At 35.6% G+C, this 13769-nt stretch overlaps 1 protein-coding gene across 1 annotated transcript in view; it reads left to right on the top strand.

Moving 5' to 3' along the window:
• Nucleotides 1-13769, top strand: part of UNC13C (unc-13 homolog C) — a 371311-nt gene that overhangs the window by 235232 nt on the left and 122310 nt on the right. Inside the window, exons 16-18 of the mRNA XM_042941974.1 lie at nucleotides 5009-5105; nucleotides 5754-5897; nucleotides 12195-12272. Of these exons, the coding sequence (XP_042797908.1) occupies nucleotides 5009-5105; nucleotides 5754-5897; nucleotides 12195-12272 (319 nt within the window). The remainder of the gene's footprint in view (nucleotides 1-5008; nucleotides 5106-5753; nucleotides 5898-12194; nucleotides 12273-13769) is intronic.

The following is a 13769-nucleotide window of genomic DNA, read 5'->3' as shown; positions in this document are numbered from 1 at the left end:
AAGGAAAATGCAAAGAATAAAGAGCAGGCAGGAAATTTGGGTGTGTGTGTGGTGGGGGGGGGGGGGGGGGGCAAGATGATATTTTTAAGACTAAATATATCAGAAAATTGAATGTAATCATTAAATATTAATGGATTAATACTGGCCTACCAGATAAAATAGTAACACCAAACTGTCTTGCTCATAATTTATGCATCTAGAAAGGTTAAATAAAAGGATGAAAATAATAATTGAGATAAAACTTTCACAAGATACTGATATTAAAAGAGACTTCAAGGTAAGAAATATAATAATAAGATAATTTTGAGAAATAGAAATATATCGTGATGATTGAAGAAGCAATTTAACAAAAGATATATCAGTTAGAAATGTAAATGTATCTCATAACATGTTAACAAAATATATAAAGCAAAAATTGTCAGAAATAAAAGGAAAAAATGAATCTACAATGCTACTTGGAGATTACATTTTTCAGCAACTGACTAAACATTCGGACAAAAAAGTCAGTAAAAATACAGAAGTTCCAACAACACAAATAACATACTTAAATATATTTATTCTTCTGTATCTATATCTGTATCTGGTCACCTAGGGGTTCCATAATTTTTTGTGGGAATTGTTTACAAACACACACACACACACACACACCTATCTACAACTTATAACAAATGATGACAAAACACACATTGTTATCATATGCACTTAGTGCATTTACCAAAATAGACTATTTGTTCGACCATAAAGGAAGTCTAATGGATTTTCAAAGATTGAAATATATACTGTATATTCTAGTACCACTGTGGAATTAAGCCAGAAATCAACTCTAAGAAGATAACTAGAACATGACCAGATAGGGAAATTAAGCAGAAAACTCTAATTCATGAGTTAAAAAAGAAATCACAGTGTGAATGAATTACAAAATATTTTGAACTGTGATAATAAAATATGACATATTGAAACTTGTGGATTGCAGCTAAAACAGGAAATAGAATGATATTCTATAATTCCATAGACAGAAATTCTGTAGAATTCTATGATTCTGTAGTGAGAGGGAGAAAGGTATAAAATCAATAGTGTACCTATCAGAAGAATAGTTTAAAAACCAAATTATGTCAAAAGAAAGTAGAAGGAAGAAAATGATCAACATGACCTGAAACAAAAATAAATTTTAAAATGGAAGAAATTGCAAAGCCAAATTTGATGTTTTAAAAATATGATAAAGATAAAAGAAGATTTAGCAAGACCAATGGGAAATGAAAAGGAAAAACCGATGTCGCAAATTGTTATCTGAAAAGGACATTACTAAAGGTAATGTAAAACATAAAAAGACATTTATGCCAGCACATTTAGAAGTTAGACAAAATCTCCAGTTCCTTTATATAACTTACTAGGCTAATGTAAAAAAAAAATTAAATAGGCCCATAAGTTTTAAAATTTGAATCCATAGTTTAAAATCACACAACAAAAACTCCAGGTGCAGAAGGCTCCAAATGGAATTCTTCCAACTATTTAAAGAAGAATGTCACCACTCTTACACAAACTCTTCCAGAAAAGGCAGGAAAACTTCTCAAATAATTTGTTGAGTTCAGCATATTTTCACCTACTAAAACTTATTGAAAATACGACATATAATTAAAGAACAATTTCTCTCTGAGCATACATTTAAAAAATAAATAAATAGCATAGCCAATAGAATGCAGTAGTTTATAAAAAGACTAATATAGCATGACCAAGAAGTATTTATTCCTGAAATACAAGATCGGTTTCACATTTTAAAAGTAATGAATGCAATTCACCACATTTAAGGAATGAAAGAGAAAATCCCTACAGTCCTTACACTGGACACAAAATAATAATTTAATAAAATACAAGACCGGTTTATTATAAAATTCTCCTAGAAGTTAAAAATAGAAGGGAACTATCTTAATATAATAAAGACACACTCTTTCAAAAGAGAAATGACTATACAAACATTGTGCCTATTTTTCAATTGAAATGTAGTCGACAAACAGGAGTACAATGTACTTGTTCAACATTATATACATTACAAATTGATCACCATATATCTAGCTACTATCTGTCACCATGCAAAATTGTTACAATATTATTATGTTTCCTATACTGTATATTGTATTTCCATGTGTTACTTAGTTTATAACTGAAAGTTTGTACCTCTCAATCCCCTTCCTCTATTTCACACATCCCTCCCCTTTCCTCACTTATGGCAACTGCAAGATTGTTCTCTGTATCAGTGAATTGATTTCTCTTTTGCATGTTGGTTTGGTGTTTTTATATTTCACACATAAGTGAAATCATATGGCGTCTGTGTTTTTTCATCTAACTTATTTCACTTGGTATTACACCCTCTGGGGGTGTTTTTACAAGTGGCAAGATTTCATTTTTTTATTATGGCTGATAATATTCCATTATATATCTGTACCACATCTTTATATGTTCATTTATCCATGGACACTTAGGATGCTTCCATATCTGGTCTCCTGTGGTGTGGCTGACTGTGAGGTCTGACTGGCTATGAGGTCTGGCTACTACTGTCACAGGTGCTCTATTGCATTGGCATGCGCCCAAACCTAGGCAGCATTGCTTGAGGGAACCCCAGTGCTGGCCACCATGTGTGGTGGGGCAGGAGGTTGCTTGGAAGGGGCCCCACAACTGGTTGAAGTCTCCTGCCATATGTGGCAGTGTGGGAAACCACTTGGGAGGAGAGCCAGGACAGGGCAGGGGATTAGGCGGGGATTCTGCAGGGTGGGGCACTGGGTGCAGTAGATGGAGAGTGTCAGAAAAGGTGCCCACCAGGGCTAGGTCAACTAAATAGAAGAGAAGTGAAAAGGAAATGGTGTCTGCCAGGCTTCTCTTCCCAGAGAATATTCCAACAGATCCTCACTCTTCTGTCACATGCTGTAAAATTAGTCAATGAAACTCCTTCACAGGTAGCCCAGGTGCTTTTCAAAGTGCTGCCTCTGTGCTGGGACTCAAAGTAAGTGAGATTGAGTGCATGTCCTTTAAGAGTAGAGTTTCCATTTTCTGTTGCTCTCTGGCTTTTCTCGATATAAGCCCTGCTGGTTTCCAAAGACATATTATGGGTGCTCATTTTCCTGGTGAGGTTGTCTGGGCTATGGAGCCTAATGTGGGTCTCAGACCCCTTATTCCTCAGGGAGGGACAGTTACAGTATCCCTTCCTCTTGTGGGTCATTACACTGACAGGCATCAGTCCTGACTAGACCACCTCTCCACCTGTCTTAGCTGTCTCCTTGTGGCTAACAGATAATATCTGTTCTGTTATTCTTCACTTCATTCTCTGAGATAGTTGTATACATAATTATAGATTTTGGTGTGCCTGTGAGAGGACAAAATCTCAGGATCTTCCTACTCTGTCATCTTGATCCCCTTCCTCTCCAAACATTATGCTTATTGACAATATTTTGCAAGTTTCCCCCTGAGATAAAAAAAATGACACTGAGAGCTGATAACATCACCTTTATTTAACATTGTACTAAAAGTGCTATATAATACAATAAGACAAGAAAGAAATAGAAAAAATAGAATGATTCCAAAAGCATATATTAATGCTGTCAATATCTGTGTATGACATAATTGTGCATCTAGAAAACCCAAAAGAAACTACAGGGTAACTAATAGAATTAAAAAGAGAATAAGTCTATGTAAAAGTTAATTAAGTTTCTATATAATACCCACAGGCAATTAAAAAATTACATATAAACCTTACCATTTAAATATCATTGAAATCATGAGAAACAAATGGTGATGAAACATGTGCAAGCCTTCTACTTCTAGAAGGTGTTACATAGAGACATGTTACTAAGAGACATTTAAGATGAACTTAATAATATACACAATGTTCCTAAAAGGTGTATTACTGTACAGATAGTAATTCTCCCCCCATTGACTTATAGACTTATTGACTTAATGCAATCCCATTAAAACTTTCAGCAGAGGGGCGCCTGGGTGGCTCAGTCGGTTAAGCTTCCGACTTCAGCTCAGGTCACGATCTCGTGGTCCGTGAGTTCAAGCCCTGCGTCGGGCTCTGGGCTGATGGCCCAGAGCCTGGAGCCTGCTTCCGATTCTGTGTCTCCCTCTCTCTCTGCCCCTCCCCCGTTCATACTCTGTCTCTCTCTCTGTCTCAAAAATAAATAAACGTTAAAAAAAATTAAAAAAAAAATTCAGCAGATATTTTTGTGCAAATTGACAAATTCAATCAAAAAATTAGTACAGAAATACAAAGGATTAGGAATAGCCAAGATAATCTTGAAGACGAAGGAAGAAAAAAAAAACCTTGAGAGCTGCACTATTAGTTATGAAGACTTAATCAAAAGATACAGCTATTAAATGAAGTGGTGTTAGTGTATGACAAATAGACCAATAGGACAAAGTAGTCTAGAGACAAACCCACATATGCCATTACCTGATATGCACCAATGATGCCAATTAAAGGCAGCAGGGAGAAGGATTATCTTCTAAAATAAAAGATGCTTTGCACTTGCACCTCCACATGGAAAAAAGAACTTTGAAACTTTGACCATTCACAAAACCCAACTTCGGATGGATTACAGATCACAAGTCAGAGGTGAGCACCTAGGATGAGTTAAAGGAAAATAGTCAGTATGGGCGGAAGCCCAACAGTAAAGTACTAAAAAGTGAGAGAATGGCATAATAGGGGACACAGCACACATGATTGACATTTTATAAAATTTTGAATTATAAAGGGAATTGTAGGGTGGGGAGTGGGAACTAAGCTTGTTTTAAAAACCATGGGAAGAGCTAAGAAAGAGATAGACAATGAAAGTAAATAAACAGGGATGTATGTGTTTGATGACGTAAAGCTAAAGGTCTCTAGGAAACAGAACTACAAAAAAGGGAATGAAAAGAGATTTTAGGTCCTGAATTACTCTCATGTAAGGAAAGAGCAGTATTCACTGTTAATTATGTGCAAATGACATCTTTTATGGTATGTAACATTTTTTTTTTTTAGGTGGTTTGAGCCTTTTGTCATGCAGTGGCTAGATGAAAATGAAGATGTATCAATGGAGTTTCTTCATGGAGCACTAGGAAGAGACAAAAAAGATGGAGTAAGTTTAAATTAGTTTAAGATTACTTTTTGTCAATACTCTTTCACACTACACTTTTAACATAACGGAGATTGTTAGGCTCATTGTTATTAATTAATTTTATTTTAATCCTCTAATGACCAAAATAAATGTAAAACACAACTTTTAAGGGCTGCTAGAAACTCTAGGGAATTGTTTAAATTAAAAAAAAAAATTACCCTTTTGCTTCCAGGATTCCTTTACCTCTTGAATTGATCTGGGTCTACAAGTTCACCAAGCTTAAACGAAACTTCCTGGTCCTGAAAGCTTTCCAGGATTTCAAGATTAGGAGGAGACACCCTCCAAATCCCTCTGGAACAACTTAAAAGTCTTGAGCCACAATAGGCTTGCTAACCCATCTTTGTATCTATGGGGAATGAGAGAACTAGTCCCTCAATGTAGAAATAGAAAAACCAATTAATAGGAGGCTGTCTCTAATATTAGTTCTAATACTTTTCCAGGAAAGGAGATGAATGATTTTGAAATGGGTAAGCATTTTATTAAATGGGAAATGAAGGCATATGAGATGAAGGTACATGGTATAGGAGATTCACTTATTTACGTGATTTGACTCTTTCCACAGTCCCTCTAATGTGCTTATTGGAATGGTATCGCCTTCTCTCCCTTCAGTTCCAGCAGACGTCTGATCATGCCCTCTTCTCTTGTTCTGTGGTTGATGTCTTTGCTCAGCTTAACCAGAGCTTTGAGATTATTAAGAAACTGGAGTGCCCTAATCCTGAAGCATTATCTCACTTAATGAGAAGATTTGCAAAGGTGGGTTAAATGGAGTGCATCCTTTGTTTTCTGAGATGGTGGCATTTATTATTTTCTCACCTAGAATTTGACAAATGCTATTGTTGTTTGTAGTATTACTCTTCTTTGACACCACTACCCCAATTGAATTTCTAATTCTAGTACCAATAGGTTCTGTTTCCAGGCTTGTCATCTGACTTTCTTTCTGCCCTTTTTGTTTATTAAATATAAATTTATCATCTTTAAAAATCTGTTATTCACATTAGTGATTCAGTTGTTCATACCATTGAGGGAACTACTATGGATGGCAAAATTATTCCAGATATGGTGATTCTTAGCTGAAAATGAGCCTTGGCATTTCATATTTAAATTGCAAGTATTTTTAACGGACCCTATACTACAATGAAAAGTCCATAAGACTTGGAGTCATGAAAACACCGTTCTCATTTCAAATCAGCCAATAACTGTGGTATGAGTCTGAGCCATTCATTCCATTTTTATGAAATGTAGTTTTCTTAGTTGACAGATTGATTTTGATCAGATTACATACTCTTAAGATTTCTTTCTCCACATATATATAAAAAAATATACAGCTTTGACATGTTAAAAAATAAAGGAATGCCAAAACTCAGTTAAATTATATAATATTTAAGATGTATTAATTTGTAAGGGCTGCCATAATTAAATACCACAGAATCATGGCTTAAGAAGAGAAACATTATTTTTTTACAGTTCTGGAGGCTAGAGGTCTGACTGAGATCAAGGTATCAGCAGATTTAGTTTCTTCTGAAGCTTCTCTCCTTGGCTCAGGGATGTCAGCCTTCTTAATGGGTCCTCATGTGATCCTTCTTCTGTGCACATGCACCCCTGGTGTTTATTTGTGTACCCAAATTTGCTTTTCTTATAAAGACACTAGCTAGTTTTCTCAGGTAGGCACTTCAAGGGGCCCTCGGATCATCCCAGAGAGGTGCCTTTGAACTGCTAGAAACAGTTACTGTTCTGTTCAAGTCTTGATGCCAAGGTTGAGGGCTGGTTGAGAAGAGGGCTCAGAGGAGGCTGGCTGGAGTTTGGTCAAGGAAAGAGTCTTTGTCACCCTCTGTCATTCTGTGATTGGGATTTTAGCCTGAGAGATCCCAAAGAAGAGAGAACATAGGACTCATAGAGAGCTGATGGAACTAGAATTGGAAGCTTAGATCCTCATTGTAAGAAGTCTTGAAGAACAGGCAAAGTGGCCAAACTTCTTTTAGTAGAAAGTAGGAACTGTGAGATATATAGGTAGGTAGGTAGGTAGGTAGATAGATGCAAGAAAGAAAGGAAGGAAGGAACGAGAAAGAGAAGAAGAAAGGATGGAAGAAAGGAAGGAAAGAAAATGAGATGCCAGTGAAGACTTTTAGGTAGATAAACTGTCAGCCTACACTGTATTACATTATTTGTGTCCCATCAAGTATTTTGAACTCTAGTCTTCATCTGTTAATTAGGTAGGCTAAAGTAATCTCCTGCTTTTAACGATAATAGCTAAAAATCATTTCTCTTGATCATCTCTAGAGGAAACTGTTGGTAGCAGCTGATTTCAACCTCCCAGCGTGGTAAAATCTGCAGTAAGCTCTGCGGGAGAATTACTCTAAAAAAATTCTCTAAGAAAGTCCTTTCTCGATGAACAGCTGCATTTTGGGTGCCTGCCAAGAGAAGAATGAAAGGGGGTCATTAGGGATACTGTAGAAAAAAGTGTGTCACATGCTATTCTTGGAACTCTGTGGGACTTGTGGAAGAAGGGTCATTTGAGAGTTTAATAATCTCAGAGCTAATATATTTAGTAACATGCTATTGTAATTGTGCACTCTATGAGAAAGGTAACCAGGATTCACCCTCAGAGTGGTCATGTAGCAGGTTATGTAAGCCGGAAGCATGTAAGTATCAAGAGCAGAATGAAAGCTCCACTAGGGGTCAAGGCCTTGGGCCTCAGACCACCCTCTGCTCCTTGGTAGTTTTGACCTTTCTGCAGCTGTGAAGCTGCACCCAGCCGTGTTTAGACTGCCCAAGGTATAAGCAAGTGGGCTGGAGGAAAGTATAAAGAAGTGGGAGATTACAAAGAGAGTTATGTTAGAATCACACACAGGAAAACACATTCTCTGAAGTGAGGAGAAAAGAATTAGGCTCCATGTGTCACTGAGGAAATGTGAGGTTTTTTTTTGGCACAATAAAAAAAATTTACATAACTAAAATTTGCTCAATCCATGTAAATTCAATACTACCCAATTATTATCATGAGGCAATAATGTGAGAAAATAAACCTTTTCTGGGAAAGTAGAAATGGGTAATTTCATTGAAAAATAAATTCTATTTTGTTGGAATGATTTTTAAAAATCATAAAAATGAAAACTGGGACTTTATGGTTAATATAATTAGGTATTTCACAGCCATGTCAGACTATTAGAATTGGTGTTCTTTCATTACATGTGACCATTGGTCTTAAAAACCCTATCCTTCTTAGAATTAGGATCCTTGTGTCAGAATATTGAAATCATATTCTTTTCCTGGAACTTACATTGATTTAAACCTCCCAGAGAAAAGACATCAAAAATGATAACAGCAAACGTTTGGGAAGACTGAGCATTCTAAAATGGGATTTAAAGGAATGATTTGTTCTTATGAAAGCATACGTAAAACTGAATATACCAAAGAGATGCTTCACATTTCATAGCTCTGATGACAGGCAAAGAGTGCATGTGGGCAGTGAACATTTCTATGGCTATATTGCTGCTCTTGGTAAATATGAGCAGTTTAATTAAAACAAGAGATATGAAGCAATGATATCTTCATTATTAAAAACAAACCAATGAATGTTGACTTTTGGCTATGATTCTGGCTGGTTTTTGTTTTTCTTTTTGTTTTTATTGAGTTTCCAGGGACTAGGGGCACTATGGTGAATGAGACACACGTATTCCTTGTTCTTGGGGAATGTAATCCTAATTTTCAAACTTACTGATAATTAATTGACCATCACTATGTACTTATCACTTTACATATTTTGTCTTGCTTATTATTCACTACATCCCCATGACACAGATACTCTTAGTTTTCCTAATAATTCCAGTGATGAAACAAGCTTAGAAAGTTTCAGTAACTCAAACAAGGCACCCACCTAGAAATGGTATGGATAAAGTGCTTGTAACCACTGAGCATTACTACCTCCACAATCTGGTATCATCACAAATCAATCGATAAGTCAGAAAGCAGCAACTCACCATTTATTTTCAACCTTTGAGCCAAACCTAGGCAACTCTCTGGATTCTATCTTACGCTGCATGCATTAAAATACAGTGCTGTAAATCACTGAAGTGACATTTCTGATGTCACTTACTAGATAGCATACTTCTTATCCTCCATGCATTGTTCTAATCCTGAATGTTCCATAACTAAAGTGGGGCTGAAAAGATGGATTTTGAACCAGGGCTCTTATCTTACTGATTGCAAGAGTAATACCCTAGATGGACCTACTGGTGGTGTTGACAGGATATTTAGCCCATTTCAAGAGCATGCCATTAGCTCAGGAGATCATAATGACTTTGGGTAATTGATCACTATCTCACTTAGTAATACCAGTAGCTGCATGTCAAATGAGAGCAGATTGCAGATGGGAGATATTTGGATAATCCTGTCTGATCCTTTAAATGTAGAGAATCCCTAGCTTCATTGCCACAATCCTATTAGAATTTCATTTTATTTCATCTGGAGCTCTTTGAATGGCAATTCCTTTACTGCATCCATAAGAGAATCATCTACACCTCGTGACTCTGTCTTCATATAAACTGTATTTTATTATAGAACAGAATGGAAACAGCTTCTGTTAGACTCTTGCCTCTCTCTCTCTCTCTGCTGTCCCCATTTCTGAGGCCACAAGAGTCCCATAAAGATAAAATCCTGAACTAAATTCACACAGTCAGAAGGAAGTTCTGTCTTCCAGGCTTTGCTAGGTACACCTTCCATCAACAGGTTCTCTCTGAAGAGTTCACCTACACCCTACTCTACGTTAGTTAGGACTGTGGTTTTCAAACTTTAGCTTGCAGCAGAATCACCTTGGAGGCTTATTAACAAACACCGGAGTTGCTGATTCAGTAGACCTGGAGTAGTACCAGAGAACTGGCACTTCTAGCAAGCTCCTAGGCAAAGCTTGTGATACAGCTGGAGATGTGTCTTAGGAAGGTATGTCTCATGCAACTGCTTACTAGTATTAAACAATTAATACCTGATAAGGTTTTATTTTGTTGAATAAATTAGAATGAAATTTAAGTTGCCTCTAAAATGTACATGAAGCCTGTCCTTCAGGTATACTTTGTACATTAGTAAAGAAGTAGATATTGTTATAGTCAGTGTATCTACAACTCCTATGGGCACAAGGCCCTACACCATATACTACATGGCTGAGCTCTTGGCCTTACCCACAGCTCCTTCTCATTTGCTAACCACTGGCGTCTGTAGGTTAGTAGATACAAGATCCTAGGATCAGTTGTCCCCAAGTGGGAATTCAACAGACTAGGGCTTTCCTATAAAGAAGAGTCAAATGTCAGACCATGGGGGATACCTTGAGAATAATCTGAATTGAATATCTGGATTCCCCTCTCCAAACTTTATCTGGAGCAAGTTATAGTCTCTGAGTTGCAACAAGATCCTCAATTCAGACTTTGCTTTGTTTTTATATCGCAGTGAAATGATTCTTAGCGCTTGTACAATCATTAGAACCTGCAAATTGAAAGCAGTGTTCGTATGTACAAGAGAAGTAGTACTTTTTAGGTAAGTCCCAAAGTCATTTTCAGCATTATATATAGAGTAAAATTTGAACAGCTGCATTTGGAAGATGCTTCAGTCTGATCAGCCATCTGTTTTCCTAGATCTATTGGTCTCCCACTTCGTAAGATTTTATATTTTCCAAGACCAACTGTCTATTTAAATTGACACTTATTATCAACATGCTTTGTACTTCCACAAAATATCAATTTTATTTCTGCATGTTTCCCCTAATTTCAGGTTTTCACTATGGTCTTAGACATCTGTAAAACAAGTTCATAGTTCCATTTGAATTCAGGTTTATAGATTAAGGAGTTGAGTTGAAGGAGAGATGTTTAGGGTGTTTCCTGAGTTATTTTGAGCCATTCAAAGAAAATTCAGATTAATATATTGCACAAAAAAGAAAAGCTGTCCTTTTCTATAAGAAGAGATAGTATATATCTATAATTATTATTGCATTCTCTCCTAAGAAAATCATGTCCACATTTGGCTTAGGATAATTCAAGCTATGTGAGTAAAAGTAGGATACAAATGCATCAATATATCTTTGAGTAACTGAAATAAAATTTAACAAAATGTGTTTGTTTTTCCTTATTTTTGCATAACTAGTGGAAGCAGAGGGCATCCTTAAGCTGAGAAACATTTATTAAATGGAGAAGGAAAATGTGGAATTAGGATGAAGAGGACAGAAAGAAGGCAAAAATGGGACATTTTTTAGAAAATAATTTGTCAATAAATAATTTAGTAAATTAAGTTAAATGTATTGAAATCGTGTGATACAACAAAAGCTGAAGTTTTAGGTTTCCATAGGTGGTCTTTGATATTAGTAAGGCTCCTTATAGAAAATTACTGAAAATATCCATTGCTAAGTGACTTGCACAGGAATGCTCTGATCCCACTTATAATTGTAGAAGGTATTTAGGAACATGGTAGAAAGTTGAGAAAATGACCAGCACAGAGACTTTGGGCATGGTATATGTATGTGTGATAAGAGTGAGAGGGGTGTAGGAACTAGAAACCATGAGGAAGGAGTCAAAGCATAAGGCAGGTTGTTTGGGGCCTAAGGGAAGGAGTGTTATTGTCATTAAGTAATAAGCATCCAATCATAGAGGAGGTTGTCACAAAATCGTATATCTTTGGAGTATTTAGTTAAGTTACAAATAAAGAATTTTATGGGGCACCTGGCTGGCTCAGTCAGTGGAGCATGTGACTCTTGGTCTCAGGTCATGAGTTTGAGCCCCACAATGGGTATAGAGAGATTACTTAAAAATAAAATCTTTAAGAAAAAAGAATTTTATGCTAGAGAGATTATATTACAATTGAATTAATTCATGTGGATTATCTTTCACAGGTATTCAGAAATACCACAAATTCTCATCTAAACGTAAAAGTTTGAGATGCTTCTTTTGGCAAGGGCATAGATTTAATCACTGCTTATGGCCCCCTTGTAGCTGAAAAAGAAAAGTTGGCCTGATTAGCAGTAAACTGGGTAGTGTGTGCATAACTGGATACATTTTACAATTCTTTCCCCAGACTATCAATAAAGTACTGCTTCAATATGCTGCGATTGTATCGAGTGATTTCAGTTCATACTGCGATAAGGAAAATGTGGTAAGTAAAACCCTGCCTTCATGTTATCCTGTTGAGATGTACTTTTTTAAACCAATAAGTAAGCAGGAGAAATTCCTGTTTTCTTTCTGTTTTCAAGGATAATAGGGAATAAGGGATCTCTAGAAACAGTTTGAAAACTTCTCTAGGAGTCCTGAACTGGTTACATTACAGAATCAGAGAAAGGTTAAGAGCATCTCAAGGTCAGCCAACTTGTGGTTTTCCATGATCGTGAGGAACAAGATTCACATAAACAATTAAAAACCCACATAATCATAAAACATTAAACTAGGAATTAAAAAGTTGTTTAGATCGACACAAATAGAGTAGTTTGGCCTCCAGTACCAAAGTGAGTATAATTTATCTTTTGGTTTTCAAATAAATTGAGAAAGATAGTTAAAGTAAGAAATGATTCTGATTTCTACTCCAAGTTATTAACTTAGCCTTTTATTTTTTGGATGATTGAGGAAATCTTTATAAATTCAAACCAGCAATGCACCTTAATAAAAAGCACAAAGGGAAGTAAGATAAACTAAAGTGATTTAGAGAATAATCTGTGTTTATTCTATGGTGGAAGGTGAAATCTTTCCTATTCACCATATGTAATATTAGGAGAAATATATTGGCAACATTATAGGAATTTTTTTGAACACTGAAAAAATATATTACAAAAGTTAGTACTAGATTTTTAAAGAGGAAAACCAGCCCCCCCCCCCTTAAAAAATTAGTTCCCACTATCAGGCAAACCTAAAATAGAATTCCCACTGAAACCTCATTGATCTCTGGCTGACAGCTCATTAATATGTCAGTCTTAATGGTTCTTGAGGGTCCCAGAAGATACTTCTTTCTCTTAAATTTTTATGCTGCCTAGAAATTTTATGAAAATTCCCAGATATCCAGCAGTGATTTCTAACTGCCATTGATTATAAATACTCTAATAGGCAAGATATTGATTTACTCAAGGCATATATTTATAATTAAATTTATAATGCATTTGAAATATATTATGATGAAAATCAAAAACAATGCCAGGTAATTTCATAAAAAAATTCTGATTATATTAGGATAGCCAGTTGAACATTTTGAAAGGTAGCTATGAATTACCAAGGATAATTCTTGTCATTCAGAAAAGAAAATTAGCCTTAAGGACTCCTGCAGACTTTCACTGTATTATGAGGTAACATTCTATAGTATATTTTATTTTTAAAAACATTGGAGAAAAAAATCATAAATCAATGTTTATTATTACTTGTATTTTGTCTGTATATTTTATACTTTTCAAAATCAAGTATTTATAAAGAAAGAGAATAAATACTCTTGCAAATATTACAGCACAAGAACTTTTTTCCTCAATGCTTTTCTTTCCTAGTTCCTGGTATCTTAATAAGTCTTAGACTCTCATTCAAATGCCAAACATCATTTTCGCTTTTCCGTGAAAGAACGGCAATTACCTGATTAGTTATGCTTTCAGCTGAGATAAATTGAAGAGGTTCCTTTGTA

Source organism: Panthera leo, chromosome B3 (genome assembly GCF_018350215.1).
Source record: "Panthera leo isolate Ple1 chromosome B3, P.leo_Ple1_pat1.1, whole genome shotgun sequence".
NCBI lineage: Eukaryota > Metazoa > Chordata > Mammalia > Carnivora > Felidae > Panthera > Panthera leo.
This window is presented reverse-complemented; position numbering and strand designations above follow the sequence as displayed.